Below are 20,562 nucleotides of genomic sequence, written 5' to 3'. Positions count from 1 at the left end.
CAGAGGGCTCTAATTTATCATTTTTAATCATTTTCTAACTCAAAACTGCCAAAAAATTGAAACTAAAAAAAATTTTTTCTTTGACACAGTTTTGTTTTGAAAACTAAATCAAGAGCAAAAAAACTGTGTCAAAGCAATTTTTGTCAAATTTTGTTCCAAATGGATAAAAATTTGTCAGAGGGCTCTAATTTATCATTTTTAATTTTTCTAACTCAAAACTTTGAATAAAATTTTGTCAGAGGGCTCTAAAATTTTTATAAAATAAACCAACTTAATTTTAAAACTAAAATAATTGATTATTTATTAATAAAATTTTCATAAATTTTAAAAAATTAACAAAATTAAAAAAAAAATTAAATAATTAACAAAATTTGAAAAATTTTCTAAAATTATACACATTTTAATTAAAAAAAATAACAATTTTTATTTTAAATAAAAACAATAAAATGTTAAATAAATGTTTAACTTAACTAACAACACACAATTTAAACCCTCTTTTAGGACGTTTCATCGCTAATTGGGCAAGAGCGAGCGTTTCATTGGTTTTACGTAAGCTTTCATTTTCTTTTTTCAACTGAGACAACAAACGACTGCAAGCTGGACTAATTTCCTCTTCATCTTCTTCTTCTTTTATTTTTTCCAAAATTTTATTATTTTTAGGAATTACCGACTCTCGTCTTCCATCGCCGCCATCAGGAACGCCTTCATGAAGAGAGTCAAAAAATAAACTCAATTGCGTCTCTTCATCAGCTTCATCTTCACCAAAATCCAAAATTGAACTCGCTTTTATTTCATCAGCAATCGATAAATAACGTTCACTTTCCTTGTAAGTTGTTGATCGGTAAATTTGCCGGTTGCGATGTCGAAATCCTGCCAAAGGTTGAATATCGATGGAAAACGATCTCTTTTTGATCAAAGGACTGTGATGACTTCCTTCGAAGGATTTTTCTGGATTTTCTTTCAAGGAGTTGTTGTTGTTTGTTTCCTTTTCATCATTATTGTTGTTCAAGAAATCCTTTTCCAGTGAGTTGAAATATTCCAAACTTTCATCCAAACGACGAGAATTGGCGATGAAACTATTGAGACCTTCAACGTGCGACATCAAGGCGTAATTTTTCGACGTTTGACGCTCAATTTCATCTTCCAGAGAATTAATTGTGTCCTCAAGTTCGGTGATTTTACGGACTTTTTCTGAAATTGTAGCTTGCGAATGCACAAATTTCTCGGATAATTCCTCGTTTTCGGCATTTAAAGAGTTGATCGTCTCATGACACTCGACCAAAAGTTGCGTTTTCTCGGCAATCGTTTTGAGAAGAGCTTCACAAGCGGTATTAACTTCAAGTTCACACGTCATCGAAGCCATTTCCGATTCTTTTTCGAGGATTTCATGCCGCAACTTTGTATTGACGACTTGCATTTCATCAATTTCTTTTTCTAAAAAAAAAAAAAAATTAAAAAAATATAAAAAAATTATTTTTCATGAAAATTACGTTTTTGTCGCAATTTTTCCTGATACTGCAGCTCAATTTCATCCACGCGATTCTTCTCGATCATCAATTCCGTCTCCAAATCCCGGATTTTTGACGTTGTTTTGTTCAACATTGATGACTTTGGTGTCGGCGGAGTCATGCCGCTTTGAATATTTGGCATAATTTTCAATGGAGGCACATGAGAAGGCATCAGAGCTTCATTCATGATGACACTTAAGGATGCCTTGTCGAACATTTGACGCTCCATCAACAATTTCAAGAACTTACAAATGATTCCTTGATGAAATTGAGAGAGGTTTAAACAAGCTCCATGGAAAAATTGATCCTTTTGTTCGACACAAGAGAAATGTAGCAAGAGACAATAAGCGTAAATATGATCAAATTTGCATAAATTCTGTTGATCTTCCAATTGGAACTCAAATTTAGGATAAAATTCTAATAAATAAAAAATTATAAAAAATAACCAAAACAAAAAAAAAATAATTACCTTGTAAAAATGTTACCAAATTATATTCTTCCATGACATGAAACTTAAATTTACGCTTATAAACGGCAAAAAATTCGTTCACATCGGGCAAAATCGAGTCAGAACAGGAAATTTCTTTGATTAAATTGGTTTTGGAAACCTTCGATTGTTTACAAATTTTTATTATTATAAAAAAATAAATTAAAAAAATTTTAAAAACTTACCCAACTAGCGATTGCACTTTGAAACGACGAATAATTAGTACGTTGAGACATTATTTTTTAATTAAATTAAATATTTTTTTAATAAATAAAATAAATTTTAAGAATAAAAACAATTTAACGTGCTCCAACTGAAAATTTAACTTTCTAAATAAAAATTGCCAAACTAATTCAAATTTTCATATATGAAATGAGACGAATGAAATTGATAACTTTTAGTACAACTGAATTAGCAAATATATTTTTTTTTTAAATTTTAGATCAAAAAAACCGTTAAACATTATCATAGCAGCCATCTTTAAAATACTTACCGCCAAAAAAATCAAAAGACAACATTTTTAAAGATTTTGTGTTAAGTGTTGTGATTTTAGTGGTTAAATATTATTTTTTTGGAAAAAAGATGTTGATATGTGGATGTTGTGCAGTATATAAATGAAAGATGTTGTTTTTGTTTTTTTTTTCTAAGGGATTATTACATTTTTTTTAATATAATTATTATTAAATAGATAAACCAACCAACTACTGATTAATAATAATTAAATTCTTAGATAAATATGTATGTGTGTTTGTTATTGATGTATGTTTAATATATATATTAAGTAATTATTGTATATTTATTACATTCATTCAAGGAGAGAGAGAGATAGTGTTTAGTTTATATTTAATATATTTTTTAATGTGTAATATGTTTAACTTTTTCAAGCAATAGTTTATATAATTATTATATATATTATGTATTTTTTGATGTGATTTGTTTTGATGTTGTATATTATCTTTTATATATTAATGTTTATTAATGCCAATAATTTTTTTTGAGTATTTTGAGAGTATGTGATTTTTTTTGGATGATAATTATAGTTTTAGTTATATAGTTGTTTTTAATGTAATATTTTTATTTTTTGTATTTTCTAAACACACTACATATTATAGGTATATAGCAGTTTAAATTGTATATTCTTGATATATATAATTATATTTTATGATAGTTTTTTTTTATAATTTTCATATACTTATGTATGTAAGAGTAGAATATGTCTGATAATTGTATTGTGTAGTTTTTATAACTGATATTCATTATATGTATATAATTTATTTAATTGCGACATTTATGTTTTATATTTTTCATTTATTTTCTTTTCTCATTTTTTTTATTCAATTATAATGATAATAATTAATTTAAATATAATAATAATAATTATAAAATTTCTTTATTCATTTATTTTTTGTTTTTTTTTGCATTTAACACATTTTTACCTTACATTTCTTTAACTATATACTAAAAAATTTCATTATATATAAACATAATTTTCATCATTTCCTTTTTTTATCATTATTATTTCACTAAATAATATTATATTATGCTATTATCTTCATTTTTTTATTTAGTTTACCTTTCTCATACAATCCAATTTAGATTTATAAGTACATAAGATGTATTTATTATAAATAAATAATAAAATCTGTGGGATTCTTTTTCATCTCTTTTCATCTTTTCTTTTTTTTTAATTAAGTATGTATGTATAGGATTTCCTTTTTACACTTTTTGTTATAAGTTAAATAATTTTGATATTATTTTTTTGTTCCCCATATTTTTTTTTGTTTTGGTATCAGTGGTATTGATTTTCAATTTGATATTTTTTTTTGTATTTTGTATTTTAAGCATTTTTTTCACTACTTTTAACGCGATATGTGAATCATATGTTTCGGGTTCCAGTTAAAATTTTTCGTATTTCTTTAAATTATCGCTACCATCCTAAACGTAATAATTTTTTAATAATAATTAATAACATTAACTCTTCATTTATTATGTTATATTTTGGATTTAACTATTCTTTGTTGATGATGAAGTTTAATTGGAAAATTATTATTTTTAAAAGCTTTCTTTTCCTTTATTTTTAATATTTTTTTTAATAATAACGATCACTACTAATAAAAATATTTCGTTGTAACTTCTTATTATTTCTCCTTTATTTTTTTTATCATAATCATTGTTTTTTTTTGTGGATTTTCATCCAGGAAAATTTTTTTTAGAATGGAAATTAAATTTAAAAAAAATTACACACTGCGGAAAATGGGAACAAAATTAATTTTTTTATCATAAATTTCTACCGCATACAGTTTTTTTTGGCACACAGACAGAGATACTTGGGTTGGTAATGTATTTTTTTTCTAGGATGATTATTAATTACTTTTAATTTAATTCACTTCATGATCATAATAATAATGATAATAATTTTTTTCTTAGGACTTTTCTACCATTTATAATAATAATAATTTTTTTTCATCTAAATTTAAATTAGTGTATTATTACTTTGATTTGACCTACATTGCAAGGGGTAAGTATATAAATTGACAAATATTATTGTACTGTTTCTAATAATTTATTTTTTTTACACATTTTTCTTTCATAATTTTCTATTAATGCGTAATAGGTAATATTCATACATACTCTTGAGTATTTCTAGGTAGACACTGAAAAATTTGAATTTTTCAATGACACAAATAAAGATGCAAATTTCCTCGATCAACATAAAAAAGGGGCTAAAAAGCAGTCTGATTTGTTTTTTTAATTTTTTTTTTCTCATTTTTAATTAAACTTGAAAGCATTTTTTATACCGCTAATTTTTTTTTGTCCGGTAACACGTTGAAAAGTACCGCATACAGATAATAATTTTGCGGTGATATTTTTTTTTGCTTATGTCTTTATTTATTTTAGGCACGTGATTTATAATTGACTCTGGCCCATCTTTTCATGTAGAAAACTTTTTTTTTTCATGTGTATGGCTTTATTATCTTAATTTTTTGTTGTAAATTTCTTGTTTTAGAGTAAAGTACAGAGAGAGTGAAAGTGTGTCAGTGTGTTTCTTATATGCAGTTAGAGATACGTATCATTGCGGCATTAAATGTTAATTACACAAAGTTATTAAAATGATTGAAAATTGGAAGAAATAGTTTACATTTTTTTTTCGTTTTTGAAGGATATGCGCAAAAAATTCTATATGTTCCAATTTTTTTTGATATTTTTTTTTAAATTATAAATAATTATTTTTTTTAAAGCAAAATTTATACAAATAATTTTTTTTATTTTTTGAAATGTGTGTGTATGTGTTTCATTTTTATCCTAATAATAATTATACTAATCTAAATTCTTTTGATCTAAAATCGTTTCCTTTTGTAAAACTTTCTTTTTTGACACTCTAAAAAACTTTGATTGAGATCAAAATTTTTTTCATCATTTTTTTTTTAGGAAGGGCCTTTCTTTTTTTTAATGTTTATTATTACAAAGGAATTAAATTGTATGTCTCCTAAAATAGTTCTTTTTTTGAAAATTTACGTTTATTAATTTTATTTATTTATTATTTTAATAATAATAGTTATAGCTATTCAAGTTGTTTTTTTTTTGGTGGGAGTAGAGAATATGTTTTTAATTGCTAAATTTTAACATTTTTTTTATAATAATATGTCTTTGTGTATAATATTAATTTAGCTTGCCTTTTTTCAGTAATACCTTGTGTGTGAAATATCTTTTCAATATAGATTGGTAGAATGGCGTATCAATCATGTATGTATAATATAATGAAGATTTGCATTTCTAGAGTTGTCGTAGTTTCGTAAGTATAGGTTATAACAGTTTAAAGTTATAACATTCAGTACATATTTTTTTATTTTTTGTGTATTTTTAATATTTTGTCATCATCATTTTTTTTTGTATTAAAATAAAAATTGTAGTTCAGAGTAATAAGATATAGATTCTGTTTTATTTTTTTTTATTTTAATATAGTAGACAGTATACTAGAGTCTTTTTCATTGTTTTTATTTTGCTACGACACAGTGGGCTAATAGTGGGACTTCTTTTCTTATTTTTTGTATGTTTTTTTGTGTAATAATATTTTTTTTTTTAATTTAAAAATTTTAAATCAAAAAAAAAGTTTCAACTACTTAAATCCTAAATCCCTTAGATTTTTTATCAATACTTTGCAACTATCATACAACAAAAACCAAGAAAAACCCGGAATAAGGAAATTTCATGCAAACTTTTTTTTTATCTTGTCTACCGAAAATATTTAAAACGACACTTAAAAATAACAATAAGAACAATTTTCGAGATTACATAAAAAACATGAACACATTTTTTTAAAACTATCACAAATTTTATGAATTAATTTTATTAATTTTTAATTTATTGCTAAATTTTAATTTTTTAATTTAACGAAACTTAAAAAAAAACTTTTATCCAATTAATACTTTAAAATGTCAGAATATATCGAGATTCGAAAGTTATTTAATTTTACGATGATTTTTTTTTTAAATTAATAAAATTAATAATTGGAATAAATTTCATGAAATTTTTTTTTAGAAAATAGGAAAAGGACTAGCAATGAAAATTTTTTTTTGTATGAAAGACTTTTTTTAATCTTAATTTCATGTATAAGTTTTTCTCTCATTTTAAATTAAAATATTTTTTTTTTTTGGCCTGTGAATATTTTTTGTTTGTGTTTGTGGTTGCTTTAATATATTTTTTTGCTTTTTTAAGAATAAAATCTGTTCTATTTTATTTATGATTGCATATTGGCATGTTTTGTTGAACCTTTTTATTTTTTTATTTATAAATATATTTTGCGTGATTTTTATCAAAGACTACGATTTATGACACTTTTTTTTAATTCATGATTGTTGTAAAAGATTAGCAGTGTTAAAGTGAGAAAAAAATTAAAAAGTCCAAAAAATAATAAATAAATAATAAAAATCTGATTTTTTAAATATAATTCAAAGCAATTGATTGCACGTTAATTTTTTTTTTATATTTTTTTTTAATACGGACAACCTCACTATCAATGTAATTGACTGAATTGATTCCACAGGAGGTTCAGATATTGCACTAATTTTATCTAATTTTTTTAATTTTTTTAAGCTTTACGAAATGAAATTAAAAATTGACAGTTTTTTAGATATATTTTCCTTATTATTATGCTTCCTATAAAAATGATGTCAAAATGTGTTTAATTTATGTATATTATAATATTGTTGTTTTTTTTTATCAAATACACTATTGGACCACATTACAATCTGCATAATAATATTTTTACTGTACATTTTTTTTATTATATATTATTTTTTTGCGCGTGAAAGAAATTTAATCGTGCAAACTACTGTAGCAAAAACGAAAATGATTGTGGTTATGGCATGTCCAAAATACATTTTTTGATTGAATTATTTTTTTTTACACATAAATAAAATTAATTAAAATGATTGACAAAAGATTGTTTTGGTTCGGAAAATAATAAATATAACTTAAAAAAAAATAAAAAAAATACTTTTATATTCACGAAGATTATTTAGATTTTTTTTTAAATATTTAGAACGCCAAATTCAATAACTTTTTGGATTCTGATATGATTCATTTTTTTTTGTCTAAATTTAATTTTAATTATTAATTAAAAAAAAATTATTATCTAATAATATTATTTTTTGATATCATTAAGTTTCTAATTATTTTTAATATCGCTTCAACAATATCAATGAGATTTTTTTTTATTTATAATAATTTGTCTATTTCTCGAAAGATATTATTAATTTTGACTAAACAAGAAGTTAACTAAATTTATATAATTTTTTTTAAATTAAATATAATAAATAAAATTTTAATTATTTTTTTATAATTATTGATTGTGCAACAATAATTTTTAATTTTATATATTTACAAATAATAATACCAAATTTTATAATTAATTATTAATTATTTAAAGTACATTCGTTCGTTTTTTTTACATTAAATTATAACTAAAATGTCTTTTCTTTTGTTTGTTTTTTTTTTAATTAAACAAAAAATTAATTTTTAATTTTAAAGCTATACAAATTATATTTTTCTAATTAATACAAACATATATGTTTAAAAATTAAAATTATTTTTTTTTAATTCATACCATTCATTGGGTCATTCTCACTGATTGATTTAAATTTTTAATATTATTTTCGAAAAAACGAAACAAACAAACGTGACACTTAAAAATATTTTTTTTGTCATTTTTCATCATTACTTTGCTTTTTTTGATATTGTACGTATTTTAATTTATTAACATCACGCGTTGTTGTAAATAATCCTCTGACGTTGTTGAGACAGGATAACGATGATGAAAATGCAACAAAATTCATCATGTCGAAATTATTTAATATATTGTTTGTTGCATACATTGTTATTGTTACGGAGGGGTGGCACAGATGATCGTAATGATGATGATGTTGTTGTTTTTTCGTGTCTCCTTAGTATTCACCTTCATTATTTTCATTGTTGCCTCCTTCGTTGTTCCATGCCCCATTCATTGTTTTTGACGACGAGAAGCAGAGTTTCATGATGAATGGAAATTTGGAACCTAAAAAAAATAGGAAAAATTAGTAAAAATTGCTCGAAAAGTAATAAAGTTCCTCAATTGCGCAAAATATGCCCGAAAATTAGTGTCGTTCAAAGTTTATGTCATTATTGTACACTTTAGTCCCGTTTATGACACACGATGATAAATGACTTTATGACAAAAACGACCACAAAAAGTAAAGTGAAACGAAAACCTCCTTAAGTAGAGCAAAACACCTGTGGTGTCTGCTGTGCAAGCAGAAAAAAAGAGGCACAAGAAAACGGATGACAAAGTAATATTTCAGCATCTAAATAAAAATTTATGCAAGAAGGTCCTTGGATGTCACGCAAGAAATGAAAAGAACATAAAAAAATGTCACATTTTTTCCCGTCTTTTGATTCATAATAATTTTCGCATGAAAAAAAATTGAAGCAAGTTTTTCAATCCTTTTTTTCCCACATTTAATGTCATAAATAAAAGTTTCTTTCATGACACGGTGCGCAACAAGAAGCACTACGATATAACGATTACTGTCATCATTTTTGTTTATAGTGCGCCCACACATGATTTTAATGTTGCTAACTACATCGATGAAAGGCAACTGGAAAAATTTTTATTATTAATTTCCTGAAGTTGGAATGCACGTGGGTGTCGTTGTCGTAAAGGTACTGTAAGTATTATTTTTTTACATTTTTTATTGATTTGAAGAAAAAGTCATTTTGTATGGACATTTTAATATTTTTTACGAATTTCCAAAAAAAAAATTTAATTTAAAAATTAAAAATAAAAATAAAAAATACATTTAAAAATAAAAATAAGATAAAAAAAAAGTTTAATTATTTAAAAAAAAAAATAATTAATTTTAAATAATTAAATTAAATAATTAAATTTTTTTTTTAAATTTATTTAAAATTAAATAATTTTTTTTTAAAAACATTTAGAAAGTTTAGAATTTTTTTTTTCTTTTTAAATATTTTATTAATTTTTTACATTTTATTAATATTTTTTTTTATAAATTTAATATTTTTTTTCGAATTTGGCACAAATTAAATATTTTAATTTTTAAATAATTTTCTTAATTTTTTTTTTCAAAAATATTATTATTTAAAAAAAATTAAATTAAAATTAAATTAAAAATAAATTAAAATTAAATCAAAAAAAAAAATTAAAAGTACCTAATGCACATTTTAAAATTTCTGCCCAATAAACATTTCGAATATTAATCCATGAACAAATTAAAATATTTCGTCCCTTATTAATATTTAATATTTTAAGGTAATTAATAGGTATTCAATATTTTACGTTAATTTTTATCCCAATGCACATTTAAAATTTTTCATAAATTCATATTTCATAACGGAAGTCAAAATATTTCATTTTTTCTTCTATAGGAAAATTTTCATGAAAACTCACTTTGTGTTTATTTGGTTGTTATTTGATCTATTGTTATTTCGTCTAAATTTGTTTTTTGTCTAGTCTGACAAGACGTGATGATTGAATTCTTATGTGAAACGTTTCACACTTGGATTCCAAAATAACAATAAAATTCAATTCTAAAGAAAACGGAAACGGAAGCCCCAAAAAAGTTAATAAGTGCGTGTTTCGAAGAAATTTATCCCGAGTTGGGTAGATTGAGAAGAGTAACAATAACAACCGTTTTGTACATTTTTTGCTTAGAAACGCCTGAAGCTAAGCTTTTGTATAACAAAATAAGAGTAAAAGTAGATTTTTGATATCGACCCATTTAAATTTTTTTTTATAAAATTTTACGACAAAATAAATAAAAAAAATTAAAAAAAAATTAGAAAAAAAATTACTTAAAATTAAAATTTTTATTTTTATTAAAAAAATAACTACTGTAAATTTTTATATTGTAATTTTACACAAAAAATGCAAATTTTAACTAAAAATTCGGAAGTAACCTTGACTTTTGTATCTTAATATTGTCTCACACTTTTTGTCTTCTTCCGTGAATCTGTTTAAAAGTTTATTGGTCTTTTATATAACACACATAGCAAAACTGGTTTGCAAAAATGTCTCATCTAACTCATAATCAAAACAAACACAGACAATTTTTTTTTTGTTCAAAGAACTCGATTTTTATACAAAATTTGTGAATTTAAAAATTTAAATAAATGTTTCTATATTTTTCGTATTTTTTTTCGTTCATTATTCGCATATATTAATTCGGTTCTCTTATTTTGGCAAAAATAACAAAAAAAAATGATTCTCGGGTTTAGTTTTAAAAACGCAGTTGTAGAGTTAAGTCATAAAATTTTATAAGAAAAAAATATTAGAACGATGTTGTATTGGGCTCATAAAAAATTAAAGGATGTCGGCATGAAACGAGGTTTGAATTTAATTTTAATTAATTTAAAAAAAAAATTAAAAATTTAATTAATTTATTTTAAAAAAATAATTTTTAATAATTATTTTATTAAAAAATTAATTAATTTATTTTATTAAAAAATTTTTAATTTATTTTAATAAAATAAATAATTTAAAAATTATAAAAAATATTTTAAAAAAATATTAATTAATGAATTTTTAAAAATTATTTAATTTAAATTAATTTAATAATTAAATAAAATTAATTTTTCAATTTTATTAATAAAATTTAATTTAATTAAATTTATTTTTTTTAAATTAGTTAATTTTTTATTTTATTTTTTTTTTAGACAAATCAATCGACGAATGGCCATTATACGGATCTCCCGCCCCAATTCTCACAATTCTGCTATGCTACATAATTTTCGTCTTGTATCTCGGGCCTCGCATCATGCGAAACCGCAAACCATTCGATCTCCGTTGGGCAATTCGCTTGTTCAACGTTTGCCAGATATGTCACAACCTTTACATGCTAATTCGAGGCTTCATGGAACCGAATTACACATCATTCCTCGTAACCTTCGGCTGTTTAGCTGTGACACCGGAACAAGATGCCATTTTCATGTACAACGTTAATCGTGGCTACTGGCACTATTTCGTGAATAAAACATTCGATTTGTGGGACACGGTTTTCTTCGTGCTGCGCAAAAAACAAAGTCACGTGACCTTTTTGCACGTGTACCATCACTCGTCGATGGTATTGATCATGTTTATTCTCGGGAATTATTTTCCCGGAAAGGAGTCGGCGTTTGCTGGCATGATTAATGCAATTGTTCATGTTTGCATGTACACGTATTACACGATGGCGTCGTTCGGGGATGTTTTTAAGGGACATTTGCGGTTCAAAAAATATTTGACGATATTGCAAATTGTGCAGTTTTTGATTATTTTGAGTTATAATACAGCGGCGCATTTCTTAAGTTGCGGATATAATTTGTTGATGACGAAAATTATCATGTTCGAGGCTATTGTCAACTTAATTTTGTTCGTGAATTTCTACCGTAAGACGTATGGCAAGGATAGATTAGCAAAAATGACGAAATTGATGATTTGCACGCCATTGCAAATGAAGGAAGGAATTGTCGAGAGCAATGGACAAACAAAATTAGACGAAAATCAAAATTTAAACGAAGCCAAAAAAGAAATTTAAGTTCCATTTCTTCTAAATATTGAAGAAAAATTGTTTGTTTTTTTAATTATAAATAGATTATTGTATTAGATTTAATTTTAAAAAATTAAATAAAATTTAAAATATTATTCAAAAAATATTTTTTTCATCAAAATGTTATTAAAATTAATTTAAAAAAAATATTAGAAAATCTCAAAGATCTTTAAAAAGGTAAGAAAAAATTTTTTTCTTTAAAATTTTTAATAATTAAAATTTAAAAAAAAATAATTAAATAAAGTTAATTTAGAATTAAAATTTTATACTTTTAAAATAATAAATAATTTTTGAATTAATTAATTTTTAATTATAAATTTAAATTTAATTTTTAAAATAAAAATGTAAAAATTAAAATTTTTTAATTATATTTTATAAAAATAAAAAAATTTTAAATTATTTAATTCATTAATTTTTAATTATTTAATTATTTTTTTTTTGTAAAAAAAAATATTTTTTATAATTAATTAAAAACTAATAAATTTAATTTATAGAAAAAAATTTAATGTTTTAATTTAAACAAAAATTAAAAACAAACAAAATTAACACATTTTTGTTAATTTCTAGATTGTTCCAAAAAAATTAACCTTGAAACGAAGATAAAAGTAGACAAAAACGAAATTGAAGAAAAGAATCGAGTTTAAAATTTGACCACTTTTTAATAAAATATATTTTTAAAACAAAATGAGGAACCAAGTTCAAGTTTAAAACTCTAATAAAACTGGTTTCGCCGCGTTTGAATTTGGTTTTCCGTATCACGAGCTTCTTCTCTTTTGATGATGTATGATGCAGTTTGATTCTAATGCAAAATACTGGTTTTTTGATATTTTGAGACTAGTTGTCGTTACAAAACTTTTAGTCACTGATCGCGTGTCGAAGCATCAAGTTGAAAAAGAGGAGTGTCTAAAAAAAAATTTAAAAAAAATGGGATTTGAAACTTTGGTGCAGTTTTACGAAAAATCAAAAGTTGGATACAGTGAGTGATTTTTTTATATTTTTAAATTAATTTTAATTTAAAATTAAATTAAATTAAATTAAATGACATTTTTTAATCATTTTTAATTTTTTAAATAATTCAATTTAAATAAATTAATTATAAAAAAATAAATTAAAATAATTAAATAATAATTTTACCAAATTATTAAATTAATTAAATTATTTATTTAATAATTTGAATTTTCTGAATTTTTTAATTTCTTATAAAAAAAATTAAATTTAAATTAATATTTTACTTTAAATTTTAAATTAATAAAATTAATAAATTAATTTTTTTTATTTTAGGTCCCATCGTCGATCAATGGTTCTTATTTGGCAATCCCCTGACAATCATCACCATCATCATCAGTTACATAATTTTAGTTAAATTCGTTGGTCCGCGATATATGCGAGACCGGAAACCGTACGACCTTCTATGGGCAATTCGCATCTACAACATCTTTCAAATTGTCGCTAACTTGTATATGATTATTCGACCATCCATGGAACCGGGATATTTTCCGAACATATACTCCTTTGGATGCTCCGTAAATAAAGGCTCAAAATTGGCATTCATCGAATATGACATTTACCGATCATATTGGCACTTTTTGGCGAACAAATTGCTGGATTTCGCCGATACAATGTTCTTCGTGCTGCGCAAGAAACAAAGTCACGTGACCTTTTTACACGTTTTTCATCATTGCTCGATGGTTTTCGTGGTTTGGTACATGGGCAAATATCTTCCGGGACCCGAGCCACAAGTTGCCGGTTTAATAAATGCCTCGATTCACGTGTTCATGTACACATATTATCTCTTTTCGTCGTTCGGAGAAACATTTAGCTTCGTGTTTAAACTTAAAAAGTATCTCACAATTGCGCAAATTACGCAATTTTTGTTAGTTATGGCTTATTATTCGTTGGCGATGCAGTTCAATTGCGGATTCAAGAGTTTTGTCATCCGACTTTTGTGCGTCGAAGCATTCGCAAACTTGTTGTTGTTCATCAACTTTTATCGAAAGACGTACGGAAAGAAAAATCAGTTGGAGAAGATTCAAAAAATGTTTATTTGCTCACCGCTTCAAAGTCAGGAGAATGGATATGTGGATGAAAATATGAATGTTGTGAAGCCAAATGGCGAAAAACAAGAGAAAATTGAATAATTTTTAAGATTTTTAATTAATTATAAGAGTTGCTAAATAAAAATATATTGTTTGAATTTTAACTTGATATTTTAAATAAATATTAATCGATATTATAAAAATAAATAAAATAATTATTATTAATTAATTAAAAATAATTAAATATTAAATTTAAAATATTAAAATATTTAAATATTTTTAATTAATACAATTAATAATTAAATTTTAATAAATAAATAAAAATTTAAAAAATTAAGCGGCTTTTTCTATTAAAAATTTATTTTATTTTATTTTAAATTATTTTTTTAGCTTTGAGTTAAAATTTTTCCAATAGGACAAAAAAAATTAAAGTTTCATAAAAAATTAATAATTCTTCATAAAAAAATAATTTTTTTTAAATTTTTTTAATTAAATTTAATTAAAAAAAAAAAATTCTTCTCTTCAAAATTTTTTTCAAAAATACTGAATTAAATTTTAATTTTTTAAAAAATTTTTAAAAAAATTAAATTTAAATAAAATTGTAAAATTTTTGTATAATTTTTTAATACTTAAAAACAAACGTTGAAATGAAAAATTTCTTCAAAATATTTTTTTAATTTTTTTTTTTCAAGTTCTTCAATAGAAGAGACAAAAAATTTCTTTAAAATTTCATCTCATAAAATATTTTTTTCAAAAATTATATAAATTTACTCATTTTTTAAGAAAAATTATTTTAAAACTTTTTCCATTTTGCTCTTTCTTCATTCCGAAAAAAAAATTAACGAAATAAATTCGAATCCTAACCCCGTTTCCATGCGACTTCATCCCATTATTACGATAACAAAACATTCAATTGAGTGTGATATTGGCAAGAAACGAATCAAAACTTCATCCGGGATAAGTGCACGACGGAAAATATTATAAATCGCTTTCCTTTCGCGTCATTTTCACAAAAATCAAAGAAAAAATCCGAATTACCTTTTGCCTCGATTGCTGCATGATTACATTTCATTATTGCTAGTACGGCTTGAGCAACAGTTGGGAATTCTACGAGACCCGATGACGAACGCTCCGACTTCAGCGGGAACATTCTGATTGCTGATGGTTCACAGTCTTCGTCTTTAAATGTTTTTAATAGCTTTTCGTCGGTTAGATCCGGTGGTGTATTGAAAAAGTGAAGTATCTAAAAAAAAGAAAAAAAAAATGTGATGAGAAAAAAAAATGGAAAAAGGAAATTAAATTTGACTATCTTTAGATTGACATTTTATTTTTTTTTGTGCTTTACTCACTCTGCTTGGCGGCTGAATGCGATTCTTGCTGGCTTGCACGAGTGATAGGAATCGATTATTTTTAGAGCCGGTGTACTCTTTGAAGCTTGGACTGTGATCGGGAAGACTGAATGGATTTGTTACTTCTGATAGGAAATTTTGTTTTGAGAAACTAAAAAAAAATAAATTTTTAATAATTTTTTTTTTAAAAATACAAAAAAATAAAAACTTACGCAATTTGAATTTTACATTTATTACCAATAGGAATGTTATTCAAGTGCTGTACGCATCGTTCAACAGCCACTGAATCACCCATTTGTACCATTGCGGTTCCTTCTTTGGTTTTCAAGAATTTAATCTAAAAAAAATAACAAAAAAAAATTCATAACAATAGAATTTTTTACATTTTTTCATATAATATTTATATAACAACCTCCCACGTTAAGCAGAGAAAAAAAATCCCAGACAGGAAAAAAAAAATTTTTTCTGTTTTTCATTATCTCACAAAAAAAATATTAATACCCAATTACCAATCGGAATTTTGATCAACTTACGAAAAAAAAATCCGGATTATTTTTTTTATTATCTTGAACTTTAATAAAATTAGGAAGTTGATAAGATCAGTTGCTAAAATTAAATTTTGAAAATTTTTGTCTGTTTGACGTCGATTAATTTATTTAGAGGAAAATGTGAAACAAACACAATGCAAATGAACATATATTTAGATAAAATATAATTATTATTAATTAAATTGGTAGCAATCTGTTCTTTGTTTTCGGATTGACGTTTAACAGAACGCTGTCTAAATTAAATTAAATGATAAATCGCAACAACAACTTTTTCGTGTTATTATTTTAGAAGTTGCGTTGCATAACGTCGCCTCGAGAGATAGACAAGCAAAATATTTTCGAGACAATCCGCAGATATTTAATTAATTTATTACTGAATTATTTAAAAAAAAACAAGAAAATGGGTGATGAAGTAGAAAATTCTAAATAGTGCATGATGTAAATTTAAAATTAATTGAGTAATTGAAGAAAAATGTGAACAACAACTAATAATTATGATACAAGATTTTTTTTTCTGTAATTAAAATGATTTGTCTGGGATTTTTTTTTTAACTTCAACTCAGTTCGCGATTTTTCTTAAAAGAAAGTTTGCCGCCGCCGCACGATGATCCACAAAATAATTAACTTGCATAATTTTTTTCTGTTTTCGTTTAAAAAATAAAATCTAATTAGTCTTTGGCATGTTTGTGTTGCATTCGTTACATTACAAAAAAAAAACCCGAGAAGAAAAAAAAAAGTGTGAAGAAAAATTAATGAAATGATTCTTACCCTGGCAACGTTCCCATACAGACAAACCAAGTTAAATAGTTTGTCTGTGTTCGATGTCGTGTTATCGAGTCCGTATACCATCATGACAGATCCTTGCTGCATATTTCAGAACAAGTCAAGCGAGGAAAAAAAATGCAAAAAAAAAGTCATTGTCAGATTGTTGTCGCTTGAGAAAAATATTTAAAAGAAAATATGAAAAGAAAAATTCCTTACTTGTGTTTGGGGTTGTGCGACAAAGGTGGGTGCTGTTGTACGAACCGGGACGACGGCAGGTTCTTTTATCAGAGTGGCATGTGTTTGTGTTGGCTTCCAATTTTCAGCGGTCTGATGGAATTCGGGTGTGGCATACGGAGCTGCGTACGGTGTTGGGGTTCCAAGTAACGGTGGCTCTGTGAAAATATGAAAATTATTATTAAAAAATTACTTTAATTTGAAAGAAGAAAAAAATTATTTAGGTATTAATTTTTTTTTTTTTTTGTTTTTTCAACAATTTTAACTCATTATAATTTAAATATATTTTAACTCAAAATATATTTTACTACAGTAATATAATAATTTATGATTAAAACTTAATTTTCATTAAAAAATAAAATATATTTTAAAATAATAAATATTTTATTTAATTAAATAAAAAAAATAAATTATTAAAAAATATATAAAAAAAAAATATTATTGAAAACTAAAATTAAAGGAATTAAAAAAATATAAACAATCAAAATTGTTTATAAAAAAAAATTAAAATATAATTTTAAACATTTAATTTATTTTATTTTTTATATTTTTCTTCTTTTAATTTAAAAAAAATTAATTTATTTTAATTTATTTAAAAATTCCTATCTTTAATTTAATTTAATTTAAATATTAAATTAATAAAATTCCTTATTTTTATTTATTTTATATAATAAATTAAATAATTAAGTTATAAAAAATATTTTGTTTAAAAATTAAATATTGAAACATGAAATATTGCTTAACTTTCTTTTAAAATCATATTTCAAAATATTATATTAAAAAAATAAAATTATAAAAATATTTAAAATAAATTATTAAAATATTTAAAAAAAATTATTTTTAATTAATTAAAATTTAATTAAATATGTATAAAAAAATTTAATAAAAATATTTTTTTCAAATTTTAAATATTTTTTAAATTATTAATTATATAATTAATTGAAATTTATTTAAAAATAATTTTTTTTAAAAATAATAATAAAAAAAATAAGATATTAATTTAAAAAAAAAACTTACTATAGGGTTGTGGTCTTGCTCCAAAAAGTGGCTCTTGTAACAACGGCATTCTCCCATTAGCTTGTTTGTCTGTAAAGAAAAAACAACGAAAAATCCAATTAACAACTTTATTTTTATTTTTTTCAATACAGATTCGGTTGATTGCTCTTATCATATCATATTTCTGCCTGTTTTTTCCTTATTTTTATTTTTATAATTGAGAAGTTGATTGAGAAATGGAAACAAACCGAGCACAGACACAGACAATTTTGTGGCGAAACACAAATAATTGAAATAACCACACATTTCTTCTGGTAGTTTGTTTCCGTTTTTCCATTTTCTCTTTTTGTTTTTTGGTTTTCTCGTTTTGGGGCATACGGAAAAAATTAGACGGTAACAATAAAATTCATTAGTGTCGAAGAAATCCAACTTTTCAAGTGCCGAACAAGCACTTAGCGAGAATGATACAAATTACACAGAAAAAAAAGAGATTTATAATGAAAATATTTTTCTTATTTTTTTTTTCTCGCACATTACATGCAATTTTTATCTTTATCATATAACAAAAAAAAAAATGCCAACGATGCTAACAACATTTACGGCAATGATATTATTTTTTATTCTAACACATTACAAACAATGAGAGAAAAAAAGCAAAATAACAAGAGGAGCTACTGCGCATAATATACGACGGCACTTTGTAACTTTTAAACATGAAAAATATCTGGGAAATATCATTTTCCGTCATTTTCTTCTTTTCTCATGAGATTCGGATTTTCTTTCGCTGTCATCTTATTGAATGTCACAAATTCAAGGAAAATTTCATATTTTTACAAAAAATCTCGGAAAAATCATGAAATTGTAGTTTTTATTTGATTTTAATACAATTTCAATAATTTTTGATTTTTTTAATAAGAAAAAATAAATTTTCATTAAATTTAAATAACCTTCGATAAACATTGGAAAATAATATGAGAAGTCTTGATCTTTGATCACACATGTAATATTACACGAAGAACAATACAGTCAAAAAACGAGAACAAAAGAGGAGAGACGTTAACGATAAAAATCTTGTAGAAAGCATTTCAGCTGATTGTTACATGAAAATGTCGTTGCCAGAAAAAGAAGAAGAAGAGAAAGAAAAATGCGAACAAAAAAAAATTGTTTAGAGGGAGGAAAGAAACGATGGCCGTTTTGGGATTAATCCAAACACAAAAGAAATCTGTTTCATTTTATGATTACTAGTTTTTTTCATCGTCTTTGTTCTCGCGAGTCAAAAACAGAATTTGAACTCTTTATTTGTGTGAGAAAGAAATTTCGGGGACAAAGTCAAATTTTATTATTAAAGGTGACATTTTTCGCATCATTTTAACTCACAAAAAAAAATAAATAAGGCCGCTCCAATTTTTTTTATGTTTTTGTCCCATGCCCCATTTACCAAAAATCCGATAAGCCAAATTTTAAAAATAAGTTGAAAATTTCATTCGAATTGACCGTTTTTTGCTATTTTTCCATATTTTTTCAAATTTTAAATTTTTTTTTTTTAATTTTGAAAAATTTTTGTAATTTTAAAATTTTTTTCTAATTTTAAAAAATTTTTGAATTAAAAAACGAAATTCAACATGAATTTTCTTCTCTGATTTTTTTTTTTTAATTACATTAATAGTTTTTAATTATTAAATAATTTTTTTAATTATTTTATTTTTTGACAATTATTTTTATGAACTTTTTTTTTTGTTTAAATTTTTAACTTTAAATACTCTGAGTTCAATATTGAACTATAAAATCTCAATGTATAACTATAAAAATAATTATTTATTCATTAATGACCAATTTTTTTTTAATTTTAATTTTTTTTTTTAAATTTTGTCATTTTGTATGAAAAAGTACCTCAAAAAATTTTTTTTTTAAAAAAAATTTAAAAAAAATCTTTTGGGACAAAAACATCGATAAAAAATTTAAAACAGCCAAAAATAAAATAAATTAAACTCCTAAATTTTTGATTAATCTTCAAAAGAAATATTTCAAAAAAAGCGAGCTCAACGCAGCATAATCTTCATAATAATTAATTATTTTTTTTTCTTGTTAATGAATGTCCTTTGAAAAGACTCGCTAATGAAAATTAAATGTCACGATGAAAAATTTCATTTTTTTTTCGGAGAAAATGTAAGCGCATTTTTTGTATTAAAAATTATTTTCTACTGAAAAAAAAATTATCATGATATTTTTTAATATATATTTTTTTTTAATAAATGGGTCAACAATGTCAAGAGCGACAGCTCCATAAAAATTATGTACATATTTTTTCATTTATTTTTTTTTCTTTTATTTCGTCATTTTGACAGTCTTCAACGTCACATCCGCCAAATTAAATTTTTGTTTACTTTTTCCCCTTATATAGTTAAAATATTAAAAACATTTAATTAATAAGGCTTTCAAAGACCTGCATTAATTTTCTAATGAAACCTTTTTTTATTTTTTTAGCAGAAATTAAAAAAAAAATGAACCGTGCTGCGAAATCCATTATTATTAATTAATTATTATTTGTAATTTAAAT

General features: G+C 23.5%; 2 protein-coding genes across 2 annotated transcripts in view; both read right to left on the bottom strand.

The window, feature by feature from the left end:
* Positions 1 to 407: 407 nt before the first annotated feature.
* LOC134836957 (structural maintenance of chromosomes protein 2-like) lies at positions 408 to 2,316 on the bottom strand. The gene is made up of 4 exons (XM_063852250.1): positions 2,181 to 2,316; positions 1,978 to 2,116; positions 1,491 to 1,925; positions 408 to 1,434 (listed from the first exon to the last, which is right to left on the bottom strand). Exons 1-4 carry the CDS (start codon positions 2,229 to 2,231, stop codon positions 467 to 469), a joined length of 1,593 nt encoding a protein of 530 aa, XP_063708320.1. The 5' UTR covers positions 2,232 to 2,316; the 3' UTR covers positions 408 to 466.
* A 5,865-nt stretch (positions 2,317 to 8,181) lies between these two features.
* The window catches only part of LOC134828073 (heterogeneous nuclear ribonucleoprotein L), a 110,703-nt gene continuing 98,322 nt past the window's right edge, over positions 8,182 to 20,562 (bottom strand). The window contains exons 6-12 of the mRNA XM_063841026.1: positions 18,027 to 18,095; positions 16,992 to 17,167; positions 16,779 to 16,874; positions 15,675 to 15,799; positions 15,463 to 15,613; positions 15,152 to 15,356; positions 8,182 to 8,548 (exon numbers count right to left, since the gene is read on the bottom strand). Coding sequence (XP_063697096.1) covers positions 8,439 to 8,548; positions 15,152 to 15,356; positions 15,463 to 15,613; positions 15,675 to 15,799; positions 16,779 to 16,874; positions 16,992 to 17,167; positions 18,027 to 18,095 — 932 coding nt within the window. The 3' untranslated portion in view covers positions 8,182 to 8,438. The remainder of the gene's footprint in view (positions 8,549 to 15,151; positions 15,357 to 15,462; positions 15,614 to 15,674; positions 15,800 to 16,778; positions 16,875 to 16,991; positions 17,168 to 18,026; positions 18,096 to 20,562) is intronic.

The sequence above is a fragment of the Culicoides brevitarsis genome, chromosome 1 (genome assembly GCF_036172545.1).
Source record: "Culicoides brevitarsis isolate CSIRO-B50_1 chromosome 1, AGI_CSIRO_Cbre_v1, whole genome shotgun sequence".
In the NCBI taxonomy this organism is placed as follows: Eukaryota; Metazoa; Arthropoda; class Insecta; order Diptera; family Ceratopogonidae; genus Culicoides; species Culicoides brevitarsis.
The sequence above is the reverse complement of the archived record's forward strand: the minus strand, read 5'-3'. Positions and strand labels throughout refer to the sequence as shown.